Source organism: Solea senegalensis, linkage group LG5 (assembly GCF_019176455.1).
Source record: "Solea senegalensis isolate Sse05_10M linkage group LG5, IFAPA_SoseM_1, whole genome shotgun sequence".
Taxonomy (NCBI): domain Eukaryota; kingdom Metazoa; phylum Chordata; class Actinopteri; order Pleuronectiformes; family Soleidae; genus Solea; species Solea senegalensis.
In genome coordinates this window covers 2,166,227-2,183,724 of record NC_058025.1, presented here as the reverse complement: position 1 = coordinate 2,183,724, position 17,498 = coordinate 2,166,227, and the positions used below count along the sequence as shown (strand labels likewise).

Here is a 17,498-nt window from a genome sequence, read left to right as displayed (position 1 = left end):
GAAATTTCAATCAAAATCTGCGTCTCGCGCTCGTTTAATTTGACACGCTTCATCGCCTAATCGCCTGCCTGTCACGACGATTCCCAACAGTTTCACACCCATCTTATCTTACCTCTCCTCCTCCTCCTCCTCCTCCTCCTCCCCCCCCCGCTGCTGCTGTTTCCTTAAAGGGCAAACTAACAACTGATCTCTCAGGACGATTTCTATTAATAACCCCTCCTATGCGCCGCCGTTTCCCAGCGAGACAGGCTCATAATTAAACTGTGTAAACGCCGCTGTATTAGAGTGAACTAAATAAAAAGGGCGAAGCATCTCAGCGGTGCTGTTTTTGCTTACACAAGATGCTCCGAGCCACTTCTCTCTGTGCCAACATGTTTGGAAGCATTTTAATCACCGTCTCCTTTAGTGTGTGTGTGCGTGTTTTATTAGTGCACACGGCACAGGGACAGATTCCCGAGGTTTGTCTTTCTTTTTCCACTTTAATTGAACGAGAAGGACTTCTGTGAAGAGGCAAAAGGAGCTGCGCGTTTGATTACATTTTCCATTTTGCACTGATCACACCACAGGCTCAGTGGAACAGCACCTCTCAGCCTCTTCACTTATCAGTAGACGGCACGATGATTCAGTCTCATTCCACTGCCGTAGATTAGTTTTCCGTCAGCACTAGAAAACGCTAATATTTCCAGCCCATTAACTCCTGAGCCTATGAAAATGGCAGGATGATGATCAATGGGTGAAGCGCGGGCATCGTTCTCTCGGGGCGCTGACATGAGTATCTATAAAGCCTCCGCATCGGCCGCCCCGCAACCATTACAGGAGACCTCACTGGGCTAATGATGCATGAGAAGTAATTAAGAGAAAGATCATGGGACGCAGTTTCTTTCTTTATCTGACAAACACATGGAATTCATGACAAGACTCGCAAGGGGCCGCGGTTTCTGTCCAAATTCAAACCATAGGAGTTCAAAAAATATACAACCTGAAAGTGCATCAGGCTTTCTGAAGTAATAATCGTGTCATCCTCTTGACCCAACACCTCAAACAAGAACAAACCTCACAAAGAAAGACGATGATGAAGGTGACGTTATGTTGTTTTGTTGCTAAACTGCCGCTAAACAAGCTAAAGTATGGCTTAAACAGGTTTACACGCATTGCTACCCTAGCTTCTGGTCTAGCACTTTATTCTGCACATGCAATACACTAAATAGTTAAGTTTTGTGTCATTTATCTTGTGTACTACATGTCCTTATGTGTCTTGTATGTCGTGTAGCTGTCAAACTTTCCTTGTGGGGACAATAAAGTATATTTGATTTAATTTGACCTCAGTAATTCCAAGTTCCAACTACTAATAGAACACACCAATAGACCATATACAAAAATTGGACACAATCTTCTCGTGAAACTAAGACAAGTGCGTCCAATGGCAGCCACAGACCACCGAGAAAAACACGGCAACAGAAAAACACAACCATTTGTGGCAGTGGCAGTGGAGGAGGGAATATGTTGAATCGCCACCAGGAGGCGCCTCCTCTAATAGCAAAAATATCTCCATTTAAATCGAAGTCTATGACAAAATGAGCTTCCAATTTTCACTTTTTCACAACATTTTCCTGAAAAGTTAATGGACTCAACCACGACAGTTTCAGCTAGTCTTGTTTTGCAGAAAATTCACAATGGGAACCTGGTGACAAGTGAATTCTGTGAAGTTCTGGTTGTAAAACATCCACTTGTTATTGTCACAAAGACACAAATCCCAAAGCTGGTGACCAGTGACGACTGGATTTGAATCTTTCTTCACTTCACTCCTCTTTGCATCTCTTTAGAGAGATCAAATCTAACCCAGAATGCAACTGCTAGCACTCATGCTGAGCTACTGTGCTCCACTAATCCTCTCCCCCAACAATCGATATTTGTAAAGGTCAAACAGAGCGGGCGTGGAAAGTGCAGATTAGCTCGTCGATAGCTGACACACTGTCCTGCACCCAGAGGCTGCGATCTGGAGATGAGCAGATGAAACCAGGCGAGAGGAGGAGGAGGCGGCGGTGGACTAGCTCAGGGATTACTAAATCTTACAGTGGAGACTTTTGAGGTCAGACTGATAGAATGATGAAATCTGACTCAACAGGTGCGACACTGGCTCCGTGTGTGCGTGCGTGCGTGCGTTATTATCGCAGAGTATCTCACTGGTCACATGCAAATACAGACGGAGAAACGTTGATACCAGAGACGGAGAGCGGAGACCTTTGACCTACGTGTCATGAATAAACAACATTATGAGGACCTGTGGTCCAGCTTTATTGTCATTGTCTCACAAAACACAAACGCGTGCTAGAACGTGTCACTCGTTTGTTTAACGCGGATGACGGATCGCCTTACGTCATTTTCGTATTCCCTTTTGCGATACATGACAAATTTCTTTTTGTAATAAAAGTGCCTGGGTGACACTTTTTTGTCACCATTCAACTAAAAAATATCAAGATACAACTTCTGGTCTATGTCGTCCGGCGCTAACTGTCAGTAAACTTCCCTCCAAATGAACATGACTGCGGCTAACTCGAGCTAAAAGCCAGATCAGGACAACGGTGTGAAAAGTGAGTCGGGCTTTAAGTTTGACAAAGTACTTTTTAGTAGCAGTAACAGTATATTTACTTGACTCTGAGAACCACCGGAGACGACTGATGTACAGTCAGCGTCACAAAACAAACGAGCATAGAAAACCGAGCGTTACATAAAAAACATGCTCGTTTTTCACCGCGTCCACCAAGTCAGCCAGACACTGAACCCCTGTGCAGCTGTGTGTGTGTGTGTGTGTGTGTGTGTGTGTGCGGCTGCCGCTTCACCATGACAATCTCCCCGGAAAATGACTGTTGTGAGGAGAGAAAACCAAAGAAAGTCAAACAGGCTGCAGCTTTTGTATGAACATGGAGGGATTTTTCATAAATACTCTCCACAGCTGACAGGTACTGTCGTCGAATGAAGGGAATGAGATTATTATTCTGGCTGAGGTGGCTGAAATACACGCCGCCCGTCGATGGATGAATATGCTGCCTGACTTTTTTTTTTTTAAGGCTCCCACTCTTGTAAATAATTCATCCTCAAAAAAACCTGAACAAAATGTTTTTAGTTTTCCTCACAAGGTCTCATCCGTCTTCAGCCTGAAACACAGAAACAAGCATATATACATGTTGGTTCAGTATATCTCCGCCCTCAGCGCCGCTGAAACGTGATCTCATGTCATGTTTGCGCCCTCAGCTCTGCACTTAATTGCACACGGCTCGCCAAACACCAGTGGTTCAATTAAACCATTTACAAAACAATCATAATACAGCGTTAATCATGTTGTCACATCGCATATCGCTAATGCGGCACCAGCAGCAGCAGCACCGGCACCGCCGCCGGCGGCTGCTGATGTAGGCGGGTCCTTAATTTGACAGAAACTGTCATAATGACAAATGTCGGCTCAGAGACTGCAGCATATAAGATCAAACCGGATTAAGCGCTCGCATTAGAGCCAACATGCACCTAATGGGGGCGGCGGTGGCTCAGTGGTGGAGTGGGGGTCATGCGGAAGGTCACGGGTTTGATGCCGACCTCTGCTGCACTGCATGTCGGTGATTGCCTGCGCAAGACCCTGGAACTTAAATTGCTTGGGAATGAGTGTGATAGGAAAAGTGCTGCACTGTATGAAAGGATGAGGTGAATGGTGTGACTGGGTGAATGGCAGCTTTAAGGTGGACAAGAAGAGAAAAGGGATTTATACTTAGAACCAAACGGTTTGTAACTGATCATGTATGAGGGCCAAGCTAAGGGGGCTGTTTTTTAATCTTTTGAGAATAAAGTCTTATAATAATAATAATAATAATAATAATAATAATTATTATTATTATTATTATCGACAACAATTAAATGTATTATTATTATTATTAATAATAATAATAATAATAATATTAATAACAATAATGATAACAATAACAATAATAATGATAATAACACATTAATTTAAACAGCGCTTTTAAAGCTCTCAAAGTGATTTACAATTAAACCAGAAATAAAGAGCAAGCACTATATCTGTCCCATTTGGGGACAATACTGGATACACATATAGACTGGTTTTTCACCTTGAAATAGGGGTTTAATTACACTTTGAATATCTGCACACCACTTCCTCTACATTAGCATTCTATCAGCACCTGGGTTAATCTCTAGCACCAGGTCGCTCCAGCGTCTCTGTGAAGTAGGACACAGTGGTTTAAAGACGAGCCCCTCCTGCAGCGTTCGCCTCGGCGCGGCCCGTCAGTGCACGACCTCTCCAGCACACACGCATACATTTACATGAGCCACGCGAGAGTCTTTGAACCGCGGCCGGCTCTGATCCGTCCTGCAGAGGAGAGCGCGCTGGCGGGCTTTGATGTCTTTCGAGGAGAAGAATCTGCCACATCTCCAGTCGCTAACGGCGCCGCCGTCACCCGCGAACCGCGGCTCACACTTAAGACTTTAGCATTCGATTAAAAGCGACGTGTGAAGATTCACGCCGACACTGACTGAATCAGAGATAATCAGTCTGTCAGGAGTGCATCAGCTGACGGGGGAGGTGCGGATTGGAACTGTAAGGTTTAAAAACAGCTATTTTTACGTCACTCACGACAAAATAATCACACTCCTCTGCCGACGCAATCTACGCATCTTTTTACACTGCAATATTAAACCTTGTCCTGTGAGAGCCTGTCGTGGGAGCCGCTGCTGCTTCTTTTATTATATGTGATGTTTCTGATCTCACGTCAGCAAGGGAACAATCTACAGTGTGAAACCATACATGTTGCAATAAAAATCAATGTATATATACAGCCCGTCTGGTCCAAAACCAGGTAAGTAACCAGGTAGGTACCACATAGACAGCTAAAATTCCCCTATAATGTCCTGCACCTCCTGGTGGATAGAATGAGGATTTATGGCACTTTTCCACTACACAGTTCCAGCACGACTTGGCTCAGCACGGCTCGACTCTACTCAACGTTTGTTTTTGCGTCTCCATTAGCGATAGTTCCACCTCGCGAGGTTCCAAGCGAGCTGAGCCGACACTAAAATGTGCTGCCTGCTTCTGAAATACGACATTTCCTCCCACTCTTGTAAATAATTCATCCTCAAAAAACCTGAACAAAATGTTTTTAAGTTTTCCTTACAAGGAAAACTCCATCGTCAGCCTGAAATCCAAAAACAACCACAGCACACATGGTTGTACAGTTTATCTGAAACGCTATCTCTGTCATGTTTGTGCCCTCAGCTCTGCATTTAATGAGCACGACGTCACAACACAAGAATCAACGTGAACAATGCCGAACTGTAGATCAGTTAAGACTTCAATAACTCAACATTCAGCAAAGGAAATGTCTAAAATGTCAATATTTAACATGTTGTTTAATAAGTCTGGTGTATGTGGCGACAGCACTGATGAAAGCCGGCGATTCTTGGCGTGGAATCACAACCCGTTCAGCTGTATTTCAGTTCAGGAAGTACCGAACGATTCTGTGGACAAAGCTTTTTCATCAACTGATTTAACGATTCAGTTACACCCAAAACAACTGCTTTACACGTCACAGGTCGTGGGTTTACCCTCGAGTCTCCACACTGTGGAAGATGCTCAGAAGTCAGTCCGACCAGAAGCTCAGTAATTCTACTCCAGTCTCCCTGTCGAGGAAAACTCACTTCACCAACATCTCGTATTTAAGTCGTCTCCAGCACATCGTAGCAGATTCTCAATGGGATTAAGGTCCAAAAATCTGTGGTGGACAATCCACGTGTAAAAATGATGACTCAGTCTCCCCGAACCCGTCTTTCACAATTCGAGTGCGATGAATCCTGGCACTGTCGTGTTCAGTATATTTAGGAAGTCAGCTGACCCCACGGGCTTGTACTGTGGGCACTAAGCGAGCTATTAGAGTATGTGTGTGTGTGTGTGCCACTTGGCTCTAATCAGAGCTATAAGTGGGCCTCACGTCCCCGAGCAGCAAGTCCCCAGAGAACCAAACAGTGCTCACTTTCAATTATATACAGATCAACACTCGTCATTCACAGGAGTTAATGCTATTCTTGGCAAACACTCTGCTTCGTAGTACTTTTACTTTTGGCAGCGATAGAAATACTTTGTTTCCCTTCAGAGCTGCATATAAAAATGTGTGACAACAGGTCCAGAGACGTTCACACCTGGCATTCTTCACATGCTCATCATCAGGTGTTACTTCTTACTCGAGCTGGAGCCAACAGCTCACACTGATCCAATAATGGTCTCCCCCACTACACTCCTGTCCGCTTCAGGGGATTCCGGAGGGGAAAAGACCTCAAAAAAAGCCTCCAGCATGATGTTTGTGTCACTCCCCATCGCTGAGCAGCTCCCGTCTCACACATCTACTCCCACTGCAGACAGACATGCAGTCCTCCTACCTCGGTTTCAGGACTTACTCGCATCAGTGAACACACAGAACATCCAAGTGTGTATTTTACGACCACGGTTGCCGTGATAACCTGCACACAGATCAAAGGAAGGCGGGGACGGTGTCTGAGGTGGAAGCGACTCTTATTTCTACTGAATTCTCTTGCATTTTTCGAACCTGGAAGTCGACACCGCGCTCACACACACACACACACACACACTGGGGCCTCTCAAGCAAACTGACAGAAAGACGGACGTTCCTTGAATGGATAGAGATATTACAGCCTTGTTTTGTTGTCAGTGCAAAACTGAATCTTCAAACATGATTTGTAGACAAGTCTATGCAAACAAAATGGAAAGTCGTCAGTAAATGAAGTGTCCAACGTCTACAGTTTCGAAGAGTTTGTTGGCAGAAATTGAATACACGACCCATTAAGTGTGTATAATTAGAATATAATCTGGAATAACAATGGTTTCTAGTCTACAATGGTGGAGTGGTTCGTACTCTCGCACTTTTTGCAGCAAGAAGACCTGGGTTTGCGACCCAGTCAGAACTCCCCAGTCCTAAAACATGCATTGATTTGGGGATTAGGTAGATTGGACACTCTAAATGACCATGAGAGTGAATGGCCCTGTGATGGACGGGCGAACTGTCCACGATGTGACCTCGCCTATCGTCCTGTGTCAGCTGTGATTGGCACCAGCAGCCCCACACGAACCCTCACATGGAGGATAAAGCGGTAGAAGATGCACAACAATGGTTCCCATCACCTTAAAATAAGCTTTTTATGTCAAGGTCTTAGTTTATGGAGGCTGCAATCTAGCGCCGCTATGTTTCTATAGCAACCTGAACAGACATGTGTTTTGTGTTTTGAAGTGGGAGTGTCTATGCGTCACATGTGTCAGTGTCAAATTAAGAAGAACAGCTCTGCCTGACACACAGACTAACAAAGAAGAAGAAGAAGAAGAAGGTTAGAGGAACTGGAAAGAGTTGTGAAAGAGTGCTTTGGTTTGTCATAGTGGCAATGATGAAGGATGAGGCGGAGGAAACCCTGCGACGGCTGCATTCTGCACTCTCACCATTAGATGTCACTAATTCCTCCACGCTAGGTCTTTAAGTGCTAAACACCAACCTAACTGTGTGAAAGAAGTTTGGCTTTCCACTCCACTTCATCCCTTTTCTCTTCTTTACTCCAGCTGTCGTCACTATGACCCAAACACGTCACGTTACATTAGACCCCAACTGTTCTAAAAAAGAGAATCTAAATATGCAACAGGCCAAGCAGTCACTACACAAAAACAAAATGAATATTTGATTGGGATTGGTACATTCACTTCCTGTCTCCTCGCAAAGCCCTGAAGAACAAAAGCAGTTTCTCCAGTTACCCATGGACCGCGACAGTGAGCACAGAGGCCTGCGGGAAATGACATTAGACTTAGTTAAGAGGTGCAGAGGAAAAGTTGACTCCAAGGGAAAAGTACAAAAGTAAACTTCAAAGCGACTCACGCTGTCAAAGGAAATTAATAAAACTTGATTTCTCTTTGATGGAATTTTCACGGTGGCGGCAACCTGTAAAAAAAAAACAACCTAGGAAATCAATAAAAATGCTGACTCAAGCTTAAACTAACACCATTTTTTACCTCCCTGCAGAGTTTCAGTCTAAATCGAAGCATAAAGATAATATTTTCAATCTTATTACCTCTCTAAGACCTGAAGAAATTGTCCACACTGATTTTTTAACCACTTTACTTGTCACACCGTTAGTGTTCCTGGTCAAAAATGGCCACATTAGAAAATGAATAGCTCAGACACCACTGGTTTGTGAGCTAACGGTCAAAACTACACCTTACAAATAAGGGAAGGTTCAAGGAACACGGGAGAAAAACGATAAGGGAAGAACAACCACCTGCACTCTGCTCACACTTGAGTGAACCGCGTGGTGCATATGGATTCTTTCAACTCTTGTTAGCGCAGACGTCCAGCAGCAGCAGCAGCAGCAGCAGCAGCAGCATCGGCATCGGCAGAAGAGACATCTGAATGTAATATTTTGTTTATTCTCCGTTTGTATTTGTATTTGCAGAAACCGCACACATTCCAAGTAAACACGATAAAGACAAGTTGGCCTGGCTGTTGCTCAAATGGACGATTATTCTGCTCTAACCCGACATACTGCAGCGGCTATTTCCTACCAGCTAAATACTTTTCACAAATGGAGGAGAACATTCTAATTTATGCGTGTGAACACAGAGAGTGAACCAAACGACTGATAATGGTGGCATCATAAAAGCTTTTGTAAACACCCAACCAAAGATTCGGCTGCTGCTTACATTTGAAGCGACATGCTCGACTGCGCCCCCTTGGACAGAGATCACATTTTAGACCGCCATCGCTCAAAGAAAACGACAAAAAGCATGTTTATTGACATCCGTCGATCCAGATCATTGACTGGTTGTAGGCCTACTCAATTCTGTTGGGCACGCCTCTAGGAAGTTGACCGTTATTTTTAGTTTGTCTCCAAGGTTTGGACAGGTTCAGCTCATGTTGGACATCACTGCGAGACCTTGATATTAAACCGTTGACCTTGTACAGCACTTTGGTCATCCCTGGTTGTTTTGAAACGTGCTGTAGAAATAAAGTTGCTCTAATACACACCTATGAACTGACCCACTTCAAAAGCAAATACTGCAGTAGGTAGAGGTCACAAAAAAAACCTGAACCAAAACCTGGTTCCAGAGGGTGTTTCTCGTACTTATTTCATCAATGTATGATTCTTTTCCCTCCGTAAAGTTTGTTTTTCTCCGTCTTTATCTTGTATCAGACACAACACAGCCCCCCCCCCGTGCCGCGCTGGTCGAGTCCAACCGCTAACGCTCGGAAAACAAAATAAACCTTCCATCTAATCCCTAGTTTGACCGCAAATAGCCACAAAACACACATAAAGTATTCAATAACATGCTCTCGGGTTCCAGCGGAGGCTTTCATTGCTGCTGGAATCGCTGCCGTGTTTGCAGCATGTGTTTGCCCAGCTCCACTTGTTAAAATACAATGATGTAAAATGCAGGGTAGCCACAGGAATAATACACGTCGTTTTGAGGGAAATGCACATCGGCAGCACTGAGAGTTCGATTCCTGGCGCCATTATTCTTCCATTTTCTCCAGGAGTCTTCTGAGGTCAAGTGAAAAAGTAATGTGAGCGAGGGATGCGGCGTATTTACCTCATAATGGGCGACCCTCTGGGATTCGGAGATGAGCTGCGCGCTGCACACTTTGCAGTAGCTGTCTGTGAAAAGCCCTTGGTCCACCTCTGTTGACTTCATCTGAGGAAAGAGAAACAGGCGTGATCACTGTCCTGCATGCATTTTCTAGTCTTATTGGAAAATGTCAACGTCACATGCTTCAGACAGTGGCAGTGTGGTGATGAGGTGACCGAGAGAGTCCCCGGTTCAAATCCCAGCTTTCCTTTTTGAATTTCCACATTCAAAGTTACTGTGTTTAGTTTAATCCTTGGTAAAAAAACGAGTTTTTTAACCCGTGAAAATGTGTTTATTTGGCATTCTACTGCAGTGCACACAGGTTCGGCTTTGATTGGCGTTGGTTAGAACCACACGCTTATTTCTCCTTGGCCTGCTTTATTTCTGGCAGCACTGCTAACACCACCATCGTTTCCAGAACAACCCTTTCATCCTGAAGCTGCTAACCTTATTTTACAGAAATGTTTTTATTGCATCATTCTTCGTTTTATAAGCGACTTAAATTTGAACAAGGAACCAAAGTAAAATACACAAAATGCCATTGATGATGTTTTCTTCTTCTTCCTCTGACCGATTTGTGATGTCATAATTCATGCTCGTGTGACGTAGTGAGTAAGGAGAAAGCACCACAGGACAGAACAACCACTGACAATGGTTATTAATTGGCTTTTTGGGGGCCCAAAGTGGCAAATGTTACACAAATACCTTCAAAAATGGTATAAAAAAAAAATACATCAAAAACAATGAACACGGTCTGAATATCTTCACACAAATGGCTCCATTTTCCCCGGTTTACTTTTGCCTACATGTGTCCAAGGTTGCGGGTTCAGACCCGACAAAACCGGTGCAAACCACCCAAACGCCATCATGCATCGTGTACATGAGCAGAGATGTGGGCCACAAAGACGCATCTATCTGCGATCCGTGTCAGTCTGAACGAGCTCCAGGTCGCCACCGCAGGGACACGGACAGGAAGAGAGCAAATGAAATGCTTCAGAGAGCCTGAGATGTGTCGGGTTCTGACGCTCGGTCCTTTAAACTCAGGCAAAACTGCTCGTTCTCTAACTGACAAGTGATGGAAAAAGAAGTTATGAACAAAAGGTCGTCATAAAGCAAAGTAAACAATGACACTTCGTTACACACAGAGCGGTTTGACCAGGTTTTTAACGATGATGATGATGATTTCCATAGAGTGAGTCAGAGGCAGTGTTTATATACATGCACTTTTTATTCTCCACATCGTATAAATAAGTGATGACTTCTGCGACTCTGTTTGCCTGGAGCTACAGGTACAGAAGGACATAAATGTGAGGACAGGCGACATGGAAGGATTTCTTTAAGACTTTTTTTTTTTTGGTGATGGAAAGAAGAAGGAGCGTTACAAAAGCGGAATAAGAAACAGGATAAGATCGTCTTTTATGAGTCCCATAAGGGAGGGAATTTCACAAAGAACATTAGAAGATAACATGCAGCAAAGGGTCTGGACAGGATTCAACCCACTTCCATTAAAGATTGAGCCAATAACCATATTAATATTTAAGTGTTTTATAAACCCGACAAGAGTTGGCCAGTATTCTTTTGTTTTAAGTTTATGTTTGAAGTGGATGATAAAAGTGGAAAATCCACTTTATTTATAGAGCACATTTAAAAACACAATAATATTAAAATAAAATGACATCAAACACAGGTAAAAATACTTTGCATGAATCTGTATCTGTAGATATCCAAGTTTCAAATATGTGTATCGGACGTGAAAAGGTGAGATAACTCTCGTCTGACACTTAACTTGAGAATTTAACTGTGTACATCAACTATTCAACTATGGACAACCTGTCAGGTGCAATTCAATGCATGCAAAATAAGAAGAAGCAGTCCACCGCAGTAGACTCTGCCTCTCAGGTGAAACCAACTACCTGAAACTGGGAGGGGTGAACGTCATAGACCCTCTCGACCCGGTATCAGCCTCAGAGGTTACATACCAGACCTGAAGAGGCCTCTTGGATGAGACGTCAAGCGTATTCTACTCAACTCAAACAAGTCCAGTCGCCCTCAGCTAACCACTGAAGAAGTATTTACTGGAACCATCTCCAGAGTCTAAAAGGAACGGACTAGCCAAGACCAAACATCCGGTGATCCAGTGTGGAGGAAAGCCGAAGAGGTCAGCGGAAAAGCTCTGCACAACGTTGAAGCAGATGAGCAGAAGTCACATTATTAAATGTACCTAATAAAGTGGCTAGTATATTACCCCCCAATGGGTCTTTAGCATGTCGGCACGGCCTTTTCAGGACACGGCATGTCTTCAGAGAACCGTGTCCGGCCCCAATACGGAGAAAACTCGCACTGTGTGCAGACAAACAGCGGAAGAGGAAGAAGCGGGACATGAATAAATAAATCAGCGTCGCGCGCGCGCGCTCTCTCTTCCTCCGTCTCATAATCAAGCGAAGAGAAGCACGGCTTCCTGTTCAGATGCTACAGGACAAACAACATAAATGAGCAGCTTTGAGAGCGAGAGGCTCCTTCAGCCGGTGCCAGTGTTGGGCCCACTGCACTGCACAGATGCTGCAAATGAATGATTAATCACCCTAAATTCAGACGCAGCAGCGGCATCAGCAGCAGCAGCAGCAGCAGCATCAGCAGCATCAGCAGCAGCAGCAGCAGCAGCATACTTAAAAATAAAATTAAAACAGCAGCAGCACTGTTTCAGGGATGTTGTTCTGCACAGAAAGAGTTCAGCGCGAGTGCCTTCATTAAGTTTTCACAATAAATTGCCTTGACCCTGCAATGTGGAATATACACATATTCCAAATGAATTAAGAATTTGCCTCTTGTGTGTGTTAATAATAGCGCATCATTTTTGCAGGGAGCCGTTATTTGCGTTCAGCGTCAGGTGATGACCGTTGACCTTCGTCTCCGCCGGCGTGAAAGAACCACAATCCCCCGAAACAGTTTGTGTTTAAATATGTGAAGATACACCACGAGGCAGCTCATCAGAAATCTATATTTGTGGTTTTGGCCCCGTTATCTGTTATGATAACACAATATTAACCGCGCTGACTCCTCTGAAGCTCAAACAACACTTTAAAAAAGACGACGAGAAGTGACTCTGCGTGAGAAAACATTCAGGGAAGCATTACATTTAGAAATCGAGATGATGGTTTTATTGGGTGTCTCATCTTGTCTCATTGATGAGCCTTACATTCAACTAACTGTCCATCAGACTTAACCAGCTGTTGCCTTCTTCCCTGGTCACTGTTTTCCAAAGTAGGGCTCTTTTAGGGGCTCAGGGTTCTTTTACGGCTCTGTCTGGCACAGGTCTGGTTCCCAAACCAAATTTGGAACCAGTTGCAAAACCATTTCGTCGTAATTTAGCGGGAACTGTAGAAACAGGGAGGAGAACGTACTGGTGTGATGGCAAAACCAGGAGAAAGTGGAGAGCTGCACCATTAACAGCGAGTTGTGTTCACTTTCACTGATGTTGTGCCACCAGGGAGGCGTTCCTTGGATGTCCAACTGGGAGGAGACCTCAGGGCAGACCAAGGACTACTGTAGGTGTACAGATTATATCTCCTCACTGGCCTGGGAGAACCTGGGGATCCCCAGTCAGAGCTGGACCATGTGACCAGGGAAAGGGAAGTCTGGGGCCCCCCGCTGGAGCTTCTGCCCCCAAGGCCCGGTCTTGGATAAGCGGTTGACGATGGATGGACGGAGCAATGTGTGCACTGAGCAATGAGCAATGGCTGCCGTTGATGACGTAGAGTGGTAGAACTTTGGTTCCACTTTAAGTGGTGTGAATGGGGTTAACTGGTTCACTGAGACCACCACGGTTCCAACTGGAACTAGAGCCCAAAAAGGAACCATGCTGCTGCTTGTTGGTTTGATGTAATCCCACTGTTGAATCCTGACTATCAACCATCTTTGATACATGACGAGGAGATTAAACAATCTCAAAACAGGATCATAAACTAACCCTGGATGAAACCCCCCCCCCTGCAGTTACCACTGATAGAGAAAGAGGGCGACAGAGAGCTGCTCTGTGTATGTGGACAATATGTCATTCACCCATTCACACACTCATTTACTAAGGCTGTGTGTGCACATTTGCATTCATGTCTTTGTGGGGACATTTTGTCTGGGAACCAGAACTTTTAAAGGCTTTTTCGGGGTTAAGACCTGGTTTTAGGGTAAGGATTAGGTACTTAGTTGTGATACTTAAGGTTAAGGTAAGGGGCTAGTACCTCACTAAGATATAAAAACTGTTGAGTGTGGGTGTGTGTGTGTGTGTGTCCTGGTGTCTCCAATGCTGAATTTTGCCTGATTTCAAACCCAATTTTAAACACTTAGCGACTATTTAAATCACTCCGATTTGCAGCACAAAGTCAGGAGGGATCTTTCTCATCACTTTACACACACTTGAATGAACACGTCCCTCTCTGTGGCCGTTGATTCATTAAGCTAATGGACTCCACTGTCAGATACACGGCTTTAATTGCAAGAGGTTGACTCTCTTCCAAATGAGATGTCGAGGAAAATAATCATTTTCACCCGGTGTAATTGGATAAGGGGAGGTATCGCAATCACACAGCCACGCGGGGCACAATTCAATCATCAATATCTGATCAGAGCAGCTGTTGTCAACAACGTTACAGCCAGGCCCTCTCAAAACACCACGGCGAGCTCATCACAGCCGCCGCATTGCCTCTGTGTTGCAGGAGAAGCAGTCACACAATGCAGCCCGTTTCTCACACCTCATCAGCACTGTTCATCGTCAGCTGGGGGCTGGACGCCCCAGGGAGGGGCGGGGTGGGGGGCAGGGAGGCCGGGGAGCAAAAGGCTGATGAAACAGTGGGAGGGAAAGAGATCAGAGATGGAAGGGGAGGTCACGGCAGCGAGTGCCCAGCAGATGCTGCAGCTATAAGAGGTCAGTTGTAGTTCGTCAGGGAGGGCGATGAGCTGTGACACATCAAAGGCATCATCATCACCTCAACAAGGCACAAGCGCCGTCACGACACAAGAAAACTGACTTTGATGCGGACACAAGTTGGAAGCGAGAGACAATTTACACTCAGAAGGTCTATTTTCCCCCCGACACTCCAACATAAATCAATGAACAACAGGTCCTTGACTGTGAGACACTCTATTGCCAGTGGTAGATGGGTAAATATTCCAGTCACATCGATCACCCGTATTACAAAAAATGGATTGATTTGACCAGGTGTTAATGAAAAAAATCAACATTCTCCATTATTATTGTGAAAAACCTCATCTCAGCTTTCAATCCATACTGATCACTGTCGAGTCATTTCCCTGGGAATGAAAAACGCCAACGTTCCTGCGACACCACAGCGGTTAGATTCAACAAAAGGCAGACTGGAGCGGTTATTTGCCGAGTCAGCGAGTCGCCAAGCGCTGCGGCCGCTCGCGGAACGCTTGAATGCGCGCGTGCATGTGGCATCACAGTGGTTCTTCAGCGGTGACAAACCGACGCCCTCGCTGTCCAAACACGCTTTGACAGCGAGAACCTGGAGCGGCAGTGTTTCCGCCGACGACCGACAAAAACGGCTGATATTTTATTTAAACTATATTTAAATCAAAATAACCTTTATCTGTCTTTACATTTCACTTAAAAGGGAAATAAAAGGGAAACTTAAGCAGACAGAAATATCGATATTGCGATAGATATCCCTGTCCTTCTGTTTGATGCCACTAAACCTACGTTGAACCATAGAAAATGGAGAATAATCCAATTGTGTTTCAAAATCATTAAAAGGGCTCTACATATTTTTAGTGTGTGTGGCATAAATTCACAGTAATCCAGTATTCACTGGGGCAACGTTCAGCACCTCCTACACACAGACCTCCGATTCTTCTCGCGTTCGCGGCAGAACGTTCTCTCCTTTTGTCAAATTCTCCGAGAGTCGAAAACACAGAGAACAGAGACGCCGTTTTAGACGAGAAAGTTGTTTTCGGAAAGCATTTTTTTCTTTTTTTAAAAAAAAAAGCCAACTGTGCCAACGCCAGCTTCTGACATCCCACTCCGTCCCAATCTGCGGTGCAAGCTGCACGACGGCCGCGCCGTGGTAAACAAGCCGAGGCTTACACATAAAACGCCGTCATTTCATGCTGCACTTGAAGTATACAGAGAAAAATGCCTAGAAATGACGGATTGGCGAGACACGCTCGGAGGGGGAAAACTGAACAGATGAGACACAACTTTCTTTCTGGGTTTCATCCATTACACCGTGATATAATATCAAGGAAAGCTTGTATTATTCATGACAGAGTCTCGTCGCGTTTGCCGCCTCGTCTTCCAGCGACAACTCTCAAGTCTCTGACGGGATTACTCATCAACTCTCGAGTTCTCACAGACTCTTACAAAAACAATTTGAGCCATTTATTAGAAGGAGAAGAAGAAAAAAAGCACATTTTAGTGGACATTTCAGAGAATGTCACAGTTCCGCCAAGGGATTAGAATAGTGCAGCTATTGCTGAACCAATCCACCGAACCAATTCTGGTACTTTTCATTTACACAACCCCATTAATGTTGGATAAAAGCGACAGCGCCTCACACGGAGCTTTTGACTTTCAGATAATTGATTTAAAAACAGAAGAATTGAATGTTAAATCACCATGAAAAAGGTTTTCAAGAAGCACAAGATACAGAACATTAAGAGTCCTGACTGGATTAGTGTTTACATGTGTGGTGAGGACGCTATAAATAGAGAATGACAACAAAAACCACTGATGATTTATGATTATTCCCCCGTCAGCCTGCATGACCTCTGATTGACCAGTACTAATTATTTTTTTTTTAAAAATGCCTTTAGTAAAGAAATAATTAGTCAATTAGAAAATAAGTGAACTGTGTGCTCTTGGATTCCCATGCTTGAATAACCTTCACTAACTCAAGTGTGGAAGCGTTTTAAGTGAAATAGTTTATTAATTAATCATGTGCTGCACATATTAACCGCCTCAGAAAGAGAGAGATGTTTTACTTTAAGACAATGTCACTAATGAGCTGTTTTACAAGCATTTATGCAGCGAAACAAAGGGAAAAACATAAGTCATCTGCATATTATGACAAATAAAAACAACAGCGTGCCACAGAAGGTGTGAGACAGAGTAAGAGGTAATTAAGTATCAAGATTTGACAAGCAACAAACAAAAAAAAGCCTTTCCTGAACTTATCGGGTATATTCACACGCTCAAGTGTGCCGTCATTGTTGCAGCAACAATGACAAAGTCATTGAACTCGCCACAACAGACAACAATGGAGGACGTCCAGCAGCTCTTTTGTTTTGTATAAAAATAGATTGCGGGGCGTTGTCCCATCGAACCATAGTGAAACCAAACTGTTCCATTCGATGGAAACGCGCCGTTAAATGCAGAAAATGTAAATTTGCACAATAAATCTTTCTTCTACAATGGCTCTGTGTGTATTATGTCACTACTCAGCAAGTCATGCACCAATAGTTCCAACTTGAGGTGTCAATTTTGTGATTTTTTTCCCCCAGTTTTTCCTGATTTTTTTGCATCATCAATGCAAATAGATGCACAAAGAAACTGAGCTGTGACATCAGAGCTTCAGCTGTTGTTGCGGCTACAAGCACGGCTACACCATCAGATCAGACTACAGTGACTTAAATGACAAGGCCAATTATAGCCTACATTGAGCTCCTTAGCATGCTAACTACACTTTCATTCCAAATTTAAATTTTCCAAGTTTCCACAGAACTTCACATGTTAGCTATACAGTGGCTACTGCTAACACCATAGCTCTCTTCGCTAACTCTATGTCCTGAGCTAAAGTTCTTCCAGTTA

General features: G+C 44.2%; 1 protein-coding gene across 1 annotated transcript in view; it reads right to left on the bottom strand.

Annotated features, from left to right (window-relative positions):
- zmat4a (zinc finger, matrin-type 4a) overlaps nucleotides 1-17,498 on the bottom strand; it is a 122,443-nt gene that overhangs the window by 94,766 nt on the left and 10,179 nt on the right. The window contains exon 2 of the mRNA XM_044025357.1: nucleotides 9,644-9,745. Coding sequence (XP_043881292.1) covers nucleotides 9,644-9,745 — 102 coding nt within the window. The remainder of the gene's footprint in view (nucleotides 1-9,643; nucleotides 9,746-17,498) is intronic.